This window comes from Eleutherodactylus coqui, chromosome 8 (genome assembly GCF_035609145.1).
Source record: "Eleutherodactylus coqui strain aEleCoq1 chromosome 8, aEleCoq1.hap1, whole genome shotgun sequence".
NCBI classification, from domain to species: domain Eukaryota; kingdom Metazoa; phylum Chordata; class Amphibia; order Anura; family Eleutherodactylidae; genus Eleutherodactylus; species Eleutherodactylus coqui.
In genome coordinates this window covers 77438183-77451770 of record NC_089844.1, presented here as the reverse complement: position 1 = coordinate 77451770, position 13588 = coordinate 77438183, and the positions used below count along the sequence as shown (strand labels likewise).

The 13588-nt window shown below is 42.6% G+C and overlaps 1 protein-coding gene across 1 annotated transcript in view; it reads left to right on the top strand.

The window, feature by feature from the left end:
* UBR3 (ubiquitin protein ligase E3 component n-recognin 3) overlaps positions 1-13588 on the top strand; it is a 169937-nt gene that overhangs the window by 107047 nt on the left and 49302 nt on the right. Inside the window, exons 26-28 of the mRNA XM_066577805.1 lie at positions 4573-4683; positions 6473-6679; positions 9976-10112. Coding sequence (XP_066433902.1) covers positions 4573-4683; positions 6473-6679; positions 9976-10112 — 455 coding nt within the window. The remainder of the gene's footprint in view (positions 1-4572; positions 4684-6472; positions 6680-9975; positions 10113-13588) is intronic.

Genomic DNA, 13588 nt, shown 5'->3' with positions numbered 1-13588 from the left:
GACACTAGTTTAAACTTTTTCCCCAAAGCTCAAGTTAGTGCAAGTATAGATAAAAAACTTTGGGGGAAAAAAGTCTGATTACAGAATAATTTGCACATGATTGTCTAGTCTGAACAATCACTTGAAGCAAGAGTTAAGGCGCTTTTAGACACAACAATTATCACTCAAAATTCGCTCCACAACCATCTATTGAGCGATAATCGTTGCGTGTAAATGTGCCCATCTTTCACTTTTCTGCCGAACGATGATTTTCAGTTCGGCATGAAATCCATCGTTCAGCAGAACAGTTGATAAGATGGACAGCACACTGTGTTCTGCCCTGGGTGCACTGATTACATTGTCTCAGCTATAAAACAAGGGGAGTTTATTCAGAGAACAGACCATCCTGTTCTCTGAATACAACTCCCGGCGGCTCACACGCTGTTAGTTGGTACTAATAGGCATTAGTTCCAAGTAGTAGTTCATGCAAAATAATCACTCAAAAGCAATCTTTTCAGCGATCATCTTTGTGTGTAAAAGGGCCTTTAGAGTTTAGAGGTTTTAGCACGAAGGACATTTATCCCCCTCTTTATTGGATAGGGAATAAATGTTTGATCAGCAAGTTAAGGCCGGGATTACACAAACTGGTCGGATTCTGCAGCGGGAGAACTGCCATCATTTGCGGAAAGTAATTGCGTATGGTCATGGAAGATCACGGATGCAAGCAGTTTTTCTGCGTGGATGTGCAGCCTATCATCTGCACGGGAGAACGATCTCTCTCTTCAGCCAGCCAGCATTCTGGCTTTACTATCTATTTCCCTATGAAGTAGCAAGTGTTTCCACCACCCGTACGCAATGTTAATTTGCTTTTAGACAACGGAACACTTGAATCCATTGACTTCAATGGAGGCCGTCCATGCGGAATCCATGCTAAAATAGGGCGTGCTGCGCTTTATTTTTTTTTTCCGCTCACAGAATATGCAATTCCTACTTGCACGTCTGAGCGAACTGGCGAGAGTTCATGCTTTTTTAGTGCCCGCGTATTACCGTGTATCATCCGTGCGGATGCCAATTGCAGAATCCACAATTTAGATCTACCATGTGACTCACATCTTACACTGCAAGATAATTGGAGTCAGCATGTGATGAGGGGTCTGGGCCTCTAACCATCCCTTGTGTCACTACTTTTTCTTTGGCAAATCGTACAATGCCTGTTTATACCAAGCGATGCAGCGGCAGACTAGTACTGATTTTCAGGTCTGCGTGAAAGATCTGACCAGCAATTAACATTTTAGCATTGATCGCTCGCTGCAGGCATTTACACCTAACCATAATACAAACCACCTGATCCAAAAATTTAGATGATACTTTTTCCATGTAAAAGGGCCTTTTATGACCATATAAAGAGGTATTCTGGTCAGTAGGTAAAACTTACAAGTTTTCACGAATCCACTGAATGGGTGCAAAACTGATAGATCGTTTGGGGTCTGATCACTGGGACCCCCAGTGATCCAGAGAATGGGGATTCCATGTCCCTCCTATTATACAGTTCACAATCCCTTCTCCCATTTATTGTAGTGATGAATGGGCCCACTGGTTGCACTGTGTGGCGGCAGCCCCTTTTATCTCGATGGTGCAGATATATAGCCGAGTGTTATGCTTGGATATTTTCGCCAGCCCCATTGAAATTAATGGAGGAGTACTTCTTCATTCATTTCAAAGGGGACTGATGGTAATAGCTAAACGCTGTACTTGGCTATCGCTCTCTGCCCCGTTGAAATGAATGGAGCTGCAGCTGCCTCTCTATTCATTTCAGTGGTGCAGACAGAGATAGCTGAGCACTGTGCTTGGCTATTACCATCAGTCTCTTTGAAATGAATTGACTGTCTCAGCTCCATTCATTTCAATGGGACGGCCAAAAATATCTGAGCAGAACGCTTGGCTATATGTCTGCGCCATTGAGATAAATGTAGCCGCTGCCTCGCGTGTGAGACCAGTGCCCCCTTCGCCATTGCACAACAAAAATGGGCGAAGGGAGCAGGTGCTGTGAAAAAGGTGGGGTGGGGGAACAAGGGTCCTCCATTGTTGGGTTATACCCACTGACTGGAATACCTTTTTAAGGATTCTCTGCTGTGACTTACAGAGGGGGTCCTGAGTTGGGGAGTGGCGGTGTCTTCTATCTCACTTATCTTGGGCTCTTTTTGAGTCTTAATCATTGCGATTTTGCTTTTTGTATTTTTTTTGGTGATTCATCAAAGTTGTGTTCCTATACACACCGCTGGGAATATTCTACCACCCTTGTCCATAAATAGGACCACAAGTCCAAAAACGGACACAGGAGATCTCCGCCTTCCACATCAGATCTCTTCCTTTTTAATCATGTGCCATTTTTATAACTGCTATGAATAGTTATTGGAAGATTAGCCTTCTATATGTTGTATAGGCCATGAAGCCCCTAAACGGGGGAGGAGGATTTAATTATTAGTTTAATTTTTGTCTTGATATTCAAACACTGATTGGATGACAACCAAAAACTGTAGCACCAGCGTGTTTGGAAATAGAAGCGGAAATGGGCAAACTTCCCGCAGCTTGGCTGATGTGCAGGCGGCAGACGCTGCTCCCATGCTGTTTCTGGTTGATTTGCTCTTGCTGGTTTCTAAATTGTATGGGAGTGTCAGAAGGTTTACATTTCTAAAGTGTATCTGTCAGTCTGTCTCTCCTCCAAACTAAAGAGGAGGCAAAAGTGATGTGATTTATTACTTTTATTGTTCTATCCTTTTATAATATACCTTGTTGGCCTCGACTTGGCCCCGGTCAGTGTTCTGTCGCATGTTTAAAGGGGCATGAACTCTAAAACTTTTATAAAACTTTAATAAAAGTATGGGAACAGACAATATTTAGACACCATTTACGATGTGTATGACATGCTGTAAGTGTTGGCTTTAAAGCTGAACAAATGTGCGTTACTCTCGGAAGGGTCGTCGCATGTATGGCTACTGAATAGGATATCAGTTTATTCATACACCCATTTTACTGTATAGTAATTGCTTTGGAACTTTCTTCCTGTTAGAAAGGTCTCCGTCCAATAAGCTGATTTCAGGAACCAGCAGTGAGCTGCACTGGAAGCCCACAGCAATTATTCAATTTTCCTGCAGTACCTCCAGAGGGAGAATGATGCACAGCAGGCCATTATGATGCATGATCATGCTGGTTTCTCAAAATAGGACCATGTTTGTATCTACATTATTACATTGGGGACCCTTCTATAGGGTGATTCGAAAGTCCGGGCCGCCCAGAATATTTTCTGGTTGAAAAGAAATAGTACAAATGGGAAACTTTGTAAAAACAAAAAAAAATATTAGATGGGTGGGGAAAACCTTTGGGCATTGTGGTGGTGCCTGGTGGCCATCTTGGATTCAGCCCAAGAAACCTCAATGGAAAGGGGGTCATGGGATACAGGACTTGACTTAAGGCCCATTTACACACACATCTTTCAAAAGATTGAAAGATCAGCGATAGTTTTGCATAAAGTACTAATAGGCACTAATTGCTATTAGTACTTTATTAGCTTCATTTGCATTCGAATGAGCTTCTGCGTGCTGTTACAGAACTCAGCAGGAGGTCTGAGCTCTGTAATTAGTTTAATCCATTCAGCCACGGGCTCCCCATGGAGAATTCAGCACCATGGACAGCAGACACAGCATGCCGTCCTGCATATCAGCTATACTGCTCAACCACTGTTTTCAAGCAGAACAGTGAAAGATGGGCACATTTAAGGCCCATTTAGACACAACAATTCGCTCAAAATTCGCAAATAAAGCTCAATTGCATGGAAATGAAGCTCCTAAAGTACTAATGGCAACTAGTGCCTATTAGTACTTTATGCAAAACGATTGCTGATCTTTCAATCTTTTGAAAGATATCTGTGTGTGTAAATCAGGCTTTAGACGCAATGATTATCGCTCAAAAGACGGTTTTTGAGCACATTTTGAGTGATAATAGTTGTCTAAATGGGCCTTTAGGGGTAGAATTTCATCAGAGCTTGATGTACTGTTGGGATTCCTGGACACTGTCAGTTTCCCAATTCTGTCCTGGATTGTTAATGGTATCTTCTGGTACCTGAAAAGACATGCAAGTAGTGTTTTCCATACCACATAATTCAACATAACTTTATTAATACTCAACATTACATCACCCATAACTCGAAAATGGCTGCAGGTATGAAATAAATAACTGCACTTATCAAGTTCTGATTAAATTCTACCCTTAAATCAAGTTTCCCATGACCCCTTTCTACTGAAGTTTCTTGGCTTGAATCCAAGATGGCCGACAGGCATAGCCATAGTTTCAAATGTTTCCCCCCACCCATTCTACAAAGTTTCCTACTTGTATCTCTTTTCTTTCAGGAGATCTATTCTGGCTGCTCCTGACTTGAATGGGCCTGTATATCAATTCAGTTATCAAATAGGTTATCTCAAGGTTTATTTTCTAAAACAGACAAGCCCCAATAAGTGAACTTCATGTATTACATTCATTCAATCATAATGGAATTAACCCTAACGCTTCCATCTTTTTTTTCTTTTATCTTTCTAGAGTTCCTGCCTTCAGTCTGTATCAATAGGTTGGGAAGGAGGAGTATACGTACAAACCTGTGGCCACACACTCCATATAGACTGCCATAAATCCTACATGGAGTCCTTGCGGGTAAGTTCTGCTTCTTTCTTATATGTTTGTAATACACATGTTTCCATGCTTTCCCAATTACCAGATGATTGCTGTCAGTGAATTGAAACATTCATGTTTTATATCCAGAGGCTGAAAAATATCCAAATACACAGCTTTTTACAAGGGAAATTTCTTCAGTTTCAGAAACAAATCTGCATGGTACCTACTGTATTTGTGCAGCTGTATTGTCATTGGGATGGTTGGGTGTCACCCACTGACCTGAAACTGATGGAAAATTCATTAAAGGGAACCATTCAGCTCCCTGCAGCACCATAAACTGCTGTTTGGGGAGGTGATGGGGAGCCGGGTGATGTATTTTCCTATACCCTCACAGTCCCACAACTATCGCCCGCTGAATCTGCATGTCGCACGGAGATCGGACTCCTCAGATTGCAGTGTGCGTGCTTTCCCATACAAACCTAACAGCACCATAGCTTAGTTTATGGTTCAGTGGGGAGGTAGTGTAGGGACTTGAATTAGCAATCTGATCACATTCACAAAATAGTTCAGTATGGCAGTAAATCGTACTGTTAGAGGTTTTCTGTTAAGCTCTGCCACAGGCAAGGCTTAATAGCAGGAAATTCGTGACAAGCCACAGGGTACCATGGTAACCAAATGGCACTCCATAGTCTCATCACATGAGGTTTTTTTGGGGGACAGGTGACGCCCCCTCCCTCTGATAGGGCATTTAACCCCTTAACGGTACAGGATGTACAGTTACATCATGCAGCTTCAGGGTATGTATGAAGGGGGATCGTGGGTGGATCCCACTCTATACATTATATGGTACAGTAAATGGCACCATTGAAAAATACAACTTGTCCTGTAAAAATCAAGCCCTCAGACCTCTACGTTGATGGATAAATAAGAGTTATGATTTTTTTAAAAGGGGAGAGGAAAAAATGGAAAAACAAAAGGGCACGTCCTTAAAGGGTTAAATGTCTCTGTCCGTAAAGACAATGACATCTAAGTGGTTGAACAGTCACAAACAGAGTTGTGAAGGCCAACCTACACCTGCCAGGTATGTAGTAGGCTCTGCTCCTGAGTCGACACCCACTGTGCATGAATGGTGGGTATCAGCAAAGGGTTAACTATTAAAGAGAATGAGGGAGTTTATTAAGTCATTTGAGTCTCTTTGGTGGTTAAGTCACAAATTATGGTGCACATCTTATTTACACAATTTACGTTATTTCCCCCTCCCCCCCTTTTTTTAACTCTTTCTCGGCACTTTTACAAACTGGCACCATATGGGCAGATCCTCCCGCAGCACCTGAATAATAGCGCAAATGTACACCAGCCCCATGGCTGGCATAGATTTCGCTCTCTGGCACACAGGCAGCCAGAGATGCAACACCTAATAAGAGGTATGCTTCTTGTTGCTGTTTGCTCCACCTGGCAGTTCACCAAGACATCGTATGAAAGGCCGGGCTTATTAGATGTGCCCCAGTGTGCAGAAAGTGTTTTTAAGCTCCCCCTAGTGGTGGTTGCAGGCAAGCAGAATTTTAGCATTTAAAGCTGTACCTATGAAGAGAATTTGGAGCTCTTTCAGAAAATTGAGGAATGACCTCTAAAGATATAGTAAGAAGTGAATCGGCGTAGAATGTTGGCCTCCCGACAAGATGCTAAAAGGAGGCGATTGACTTTAAGATATGTTCAAGAATATTCCCCGTCCTTCCTAATAATATATAAGCGCATTGCATTTGATACTTAGTTTATGGCAGCAGTTCTTTCAATCTTACTAACCAGCATCTTGTGTGTGTTTTCCCAGAATGACCAGGTCCTGCCGGGCTTTTCTGTTGACAAAGGAGAATTTACATGTCCTCTCTGCAGGCAATTTGCCAACAGCGTCCTCCCCTGCTTTCCTGGAAACAACCTAGAGAGGAGCCCCTGGCAAAGTCACGGTCATGGCACCAAGAACATGCGGGAGCTCATCAAAGAGGTGGAGGAACTTCAAGAGCAGCTGGGGATTTTCCCAGTAAGCATCAGTGTAAGGCCAAAATATCCTTGTTACTTCAACCGTCACCACCTCATCCCATCTTTCACTCGCCACCCTTGTACCAACGCACAGTAATGTCATGAAGCACCCCGGCTGTTATAACCCTGGTATTAGAATGCCGAGCCCATGAGCTCTCACAAAACTTTATAAAGCATTCTTACGGGCTTGCGCGTATTTCGGTCCGTGAATACACAGCATATTCATGTGCCAAAATAGTGATTTCCTGCATTTCTGCCTATCAACAGTCTTTTTACTTGTGTCTTTACAGACATAGAAAAGGACGCACAAAATTGCCTTGCTTTTGTGCGTAAATATGCAGCGAATATGCAGGTTTCCTGCATATTTTGTGCATACTTGCATATAGCACATACCACGTATTTTTTCATGTGAATGTACATCACATGAAAAATTCCGCTCAAGTGAATGAACCCATTCAAATCATAGGGCTCTATTCACTGCGTATTACGCACACAAAAACTGCACACATAATATGCTGCGCAAAACCACTTGTGTGAATGGGCCTTTTGGGTTTGACACTTGTCATTGTATATTTGCTACCAGTACCATTTATTTCAGGGCACTGTACATATGACAAGGGCTTCAATAGGATGGCAAAGAATAAACCTGACTAAATGAATGACAAACCAGCAGAGTTAGGCCTCATGTCCACGGGCGGATCGGATTCTATATGCGGATTTCCGCAGCTGGAGACCTGTGGAAACCATTTGCGGGAGATCGCGGATGTAATGGTTTTTCCGCTCTGATGTACGTTGATGCACTGCAGATCATCCGCGTGGAAAAAAATCTGCAAGCCCACCTCACAGCCTTTTTCCTACCTCCCTAATTGATTTTAACCTTCAAATCCGCAGTGCATCCACAATTTTATTTGCGGATGCACTGCAGATTGTCCGCACCCATTTACTTCTTTGGAGCCCGTCCGCATTGAAATGGGAAAATGTATTAAAGCATAACTTTTATTAATAAGCCTAAATATACCGGCGTATAAGACGACTTTTGAACCCCCAAAAATCTGCTCTGAAGTCGGGGGTCGTCTTATACAAAAAAAAAGAAAGTGTCAAAAAAAAACAAAAACCATTACTCACCTCCCCCGGCGTTCTGGGGCGCTGCTGCAAGCTGTCGCTCCCTCCTGGTCCCCGGCAGAGCATTGCTTTCTGAATGCGGGGCTTGAAATCCCCGCCTCGAGAAAGCTAATACTGTGATTGGCTGACGGCATGTGTTAGCCAATCATTGAATGGCTGTGATTGACTGAAGGCGCACGTCTGTTAGTCAATCACAGCCATTCAATGATGTCATTGAATGGCTGTGATTGGCTGAAGGCACGTGTGTTTTAGCCAATCACAGCCATTCAATTCTGTCATTGAATGGCTGTGATTGGCTGACGGCGTGTATTAGCTAATCACAGTATTAGCTTTCTGGAGGCGGGGATTTCAAGCCCCTCGTCCAGAAAGCAATGCTCTGCCGGGGACCAGGAGGGAGCGACATCCTGCAGTAGCGCCGCAGAACGCCGGGGGAGGTGAGCAATGATTTTTTTTTTTTCTTTTTTTCCGCTGTATTCCCGGCGTATAAGGTGACAGTTGGGGGGTCGTCTTATATGCCCCGTCCCCTTATACACCGGAATATATGGTAGGAACACAAATGCTACCCCTAGTATACCCTGATATAAAGCCTTGTGTAAAAGGAGTGCCTTCCCTGATAAGAGCAACCCCTAAGGGTCAGTCTTATCAGGGTAAGCGCTCCTTTTCACAAGGTTTTACATCAGGGCATACTAGGGGTAGTATTTGTGTTCCTTTTTAAGAATATATAATAAGTTATTTTTAATATACACTTTGAAAAAAAAAAACAAAGCAAAATGAAGCACCTAGAAGGAGTTGTCCTTTTTCTGAAAAACTCCACATGCAGTTACATCTCGGGCAGATATACAAATAATAAGAGTTGTGGTGTGATTAGATGAACGGTCTTGCCTCTTGAGGCCCAGAAGTAGTTCCACCCTTGGCCTATAAAAAGTCTGAGACTACTTGTGTGTAGTGGACCTATTTTTCACTTGTGTAGAACTTGTTGACCACTAGACGCCTCTACAATGCAATCCAAGAAATTTTACCCAGTTACGAGTCTGAGAGGGGCGCATTATTGGCATGTGAGAAGCTGGATGGTCGTATTCATGAATTGTCAGTCACCTGGGATGTTCAGACCAGACTGTTAGGAGGTGTTGGCACCCATAGATGTGTGAGGGCACACAAGGCGACCAGGCTCAGTATTCCCTTGCCAGACCACCAGTAGAGAGAATCATCTGATCATCCAACAAGTGCGAGCAGCTCCAAATGTTTTGTTGTCCACCATCCAGAGGCAGGTGGCACCATCATTACAGGCCCCCTGTGTCTGTCTGAAATTTGGTCTTACAGCACCCATTATGAAAACTGGTTGAGTACACATCGTCCGGTGTAGAAGGGGAATATGTGCAGCAGATCAAAGACTGCAGTAAAGCTTGGTCATGTTAATCAGATTATCTGCTTTAGAAGGACAACCGATCAGTATGACACCAACCCACCGTCACCTCTGTTTGCAGTGGTGTTGTGAACGACTAAACTGGAGTGGTATTGGGTTGTCTTCAGTGACGAATCCAGGTTTAATTTCGGCACAAACTATGACCATGTTTGTGTCTGGAGACTTAACGATGGTTGAGCGCCTCAATCCTGCCTTTGTTGTGGAGCTGATGGGATGCTCTGGTGGGCCATCGCATAGAACAGTCAGTCACTCCTAGTAGTAGTATTGCAGGTGAGCAATACGTTCAGAACATCCTACCGCCACATGTTGTCCCTCATGGCAGGGCTTCCAAGAGGCATTTTGCAAACCTACGTCTAGTTGCTTCATTTTTTTTCTTTTTGACGAGTGTATCTTTGATGGGTGGCTTCCTTCTGTGATGTATGTGTATCACAATGAAGTTACATGTAATCCATCTTCTTCCAAGACATCACAATAGTTTTCTAAATTTGCGGAATAAAGCTCCTGTGCGGGCCACTACCCTCTAGGAGATCAAGATGCCACTTTAGAGGTACATCCGTCGCCGTTGGTACAGCTGGTTCTTGGGTATTTGGATAGTTTGAGGTACTATTAAAGTAGAAGGTATGGATTCATGGTGACACATCCACTTTTTTTCATTCTTATTAATAATGTAGCTGATTGAGTGATTGCTCCGCACTGATACAGCGTTGCCACATTCATGATTTGTGCCCTTACACGCTGTTCTCTGCTTTTAGTCGGAAACCAATTTAAGCAAAGAAATGGAGGCGGTGATGAAAGACATTAAGAGCGCTACACAAAAGAAGTATACAGACTACAGCAAGACACTCGGCTCCCCTGACAATGATTTTCTTTTTATGTACTCTGTTGCTCGGTGAGTCTCCCATATACTTTGCTTTTAAAAGCCTAGCACTACTAGAATTATCACTGTTTTAGAATGGTATCAAATGTTCCTAAATGCAACAGTTGTTATTGCCTTCAAATAGTTATTTTCGGTCTATAGTGAAGGCTTGGGTGCCAGAAGTATTTCTAGGATCCCCGTATACATCCTGATATCAAGCCTAATGAGGACCTGAGTAATGCATGAACAGGGTAGCTGCTGTTACGTTTGTTCACAGTTTATTGTTGTGTTAATTAAAAAAGAACTCTTCTAAGGTCGTCTCAGTTCTGTATTCTTGGCATGGCACATTTCTTCAGGCGCTCCCCAATTTGCATCCTAACTTATTGCTTGTGCTTTTGTGTCCTCCCTGTACATCATCCTACGAAAAGTATTTGGACTCCGAGCAAGAATCAAAAGTAGTGTTGATTTACATATGTTAATACTGAGTGGGGCTCCTTTGGCCCTAATCACCTAGGATACTCTCCATGGCATACTGTCTACTAATATCTGATACACTTCAGCTGATATTCCCCTCAATTCATCCTGCAAACATCGGGTAAGTTCTCTCTTAGAAGATAAATGCTGTTCATATTTCCTGACCCAACTTTCTAGTTTGTCTCAAAGCTGTTCAGTAGGTTCAGGTCAGGACTCTGTGCAGCCAGCCTAGTTGTGAAACATCTATATCCTCAAACCAACGGAAAACCGCGTTGGATTTGTGACGAGGCGCGTTATCTTGTTGGAAACATTACTGACCGTTTTCAGAGTATTGCCATATTGTTGATAGCACATTATTGTCTAGAATGTCAAGGTACACCTCCTTGTACGCAATTCTTGCCACTACAACCAATGGACTGAGAAAAAGCCACGTAAAGCATCCCCACGCCATAAGGAAACCTCCTCCGTAACTGTTGGCACAACAGACTCAGACAAAAAGGTGATCCCCAGCAATCCTCCACACCCAGGTACATCCATCTGATTGAAGCACGGAGTAGCGTGATGTGTCACTCCATAGAACATTCTTCCACTACTCTATTGTCTAATGACGATACTATTTACACCTTTGTAGACAGGCTGGCACATTGCACTTTGTGATGGATGCCTTGTGTGTAGCGGTATAATTTCGTATATCCGATAGTGTGCAGTTCCCTTCACATACTAGAACTGACAACTCCAAGGGCCTGCATCTTATGAACATCGTATAAGACATGTGACATGCTAATAAGACCAATCAATTTTCCTGATAGGATGTCCAAATACTTTGGGTAGGATGGTGTATTGTCTTGTGTGGTTCTGCTACCAATATTCCCCACACCATAACCTGTTTTGGATTACGACCCAGCCCGAATGGATAGAAGATCTTGACTTTATAATGGTACCATTTTGTTATTTATTGCATCAGATACTATTCTTTTAAACACATGAATCCTGTTCACACCGTGAAGACAAAAGTAACCCTTTTCCTTAATAAAAAAGAAAAATAATCCCTTCTCTGGGGCAAAAATGAAATACACCATTACGATAATTCCATGACTTCGGGTGTAGTGTCCATTGAAGTCTGCTACGGTAGCTAAGGCCTTGCTTAATTCTGGCAGATTGCTGCTGTTTGGTGTTTTATAACCCCCCCCCCCCCTAATGTGGTAGATATTTTGGTTTCTGATTTTAGGATTTTTGCCTATTTTCTTGTGACTTTAACAGCAGATTTCACTTTTTTGCAATGGAAGGGGTAAAATCTATATGCAATGAAAACCTACTTTCTAATGTCGCTCCTGTGATGAGGGGGATGACCTGGCCTTTTAACAGATTGATGCACCACTTTGTAACAGACTTATAAAGATGCCAGCACCTAGAACGTGTCAGTCAATTAAAAATCCATACCTACATGGCACCTATATCCTCCAGAGAGGGCAAATGCTCTGCTGTGTGCCCTAGAGATGGGTCCCAAGTAGAGGACCGACCCCACTATATGACTTTTATTTTTTGATGGGATTTTTTCAGGTTTGGTGGCCTTTCTTAAAGGCATTACATGGAGTACCTTTTTAGTTTAAAACTAATCAGTAAGGCTTGAAATTAAAAATCCCTTTTTTTTGCCTAAAATAACATTTTTGTGCTGAAAAAAATCTTCGTGCTGGCCCCTAGGCGCCTCACTTTCTTCTCATTTGCTGCCTATTGTAATGCAAAATCCAAATCTAGCAACAAGACACCAAGTCAGATAACAGGAAGTATGTGTGGGGGGTTAGCTGTGCTCGCTATTGTCGCATGCTGCTTATAGCAGACTAAAGTAGACCTTAGTCGGAAGGGTAGTTGATCAGGAGATCTTCCGACTGAAGTCTGGAAGCAACTTTTCTCTGCAGGGTGTTGATCCAGGCATTATTCTGACTGCCATTATGAAGTCGGGAAGGAATTTTTCCCCCAAAATGGGCTAAATTGGCTTCTACCTCATTGGTGTTTTTTTTGCCTTCCTCTAGATCAACATGGTGGGAGGGTTTGAAACAAGCTGAAGTGGATGGAAAGTGGTCAGCCTAGCATGCTATGTTAGAGTAGGGTGGGAATTTGCAGCAGGGGAAGACATGCTGCTTTATCTAATATGTGTATATTACTGTGTCACAGCTACTAAAATTGCATCTATACTACTCAGTACTGCTATGTGATGCCTTTCATATTGTTGCTCATGAGGTGTAGAGATGAGGATATCCTGCTCTTCTATGTACATAGTATAGGGGAACAGAGCAACTAGTCTACACTGACCAGCTCAGGAAAAACTGAGAATTAGAGATGGGCCTGCAGAGGGGAAAAGTAGTGAAAAATGACATTTCAAGCCATATAATGGCATAGAATTGTTCATTCTGAAAGTCATCTGGAAGTTTAGCTACACCGTTCTATTTCTGGTCTGTACACTGTTATGTTAAATTTTGGGCACATCCTTTGTTTATATTGAAGAACATTCTTTTTTCCCCACAAATTTAGTCTTCCTCTGACTTCTCATATGTAAATATATATACAGATTTTATTTTTGCCTCAAACGTAGTTCCTCTGATTTGTGAGAATGTTGCTAAATAGCAGAAAATACAGAAAAATTGAAAATAAAAACTCTCGGCTCTCATTCCTCCAGCGGTAGGCGTATTTGTGTGAGCTGTGCAAACCGCCTGAGGAGCGGAAAATTCCTAGCAGACAGATGCCCTTATCAGCAGAAACCAGATGCAGCTCCGAGCAAGAGCATTATCAATTTTAAATTGCTTTTTTTTCAGAAGAGTAGAGAGGATTAAAACATTCCTTGGAAAATAGGTGGCATTAGCAGCAAAAACTTAGTGATGTTAATACGCGGACGCCATCTTATTTGATGGACACAAAAAAAAGCTGAGGAGCTTGAGAAAAATTGTTGCTGACATAGGGTTTCAAATCCGGTGCCTGCAGAAATCCTCCGTTTCTAAGATCTCTTTTAAGCAGTATAAATAGTTAAATGATGTCACGGG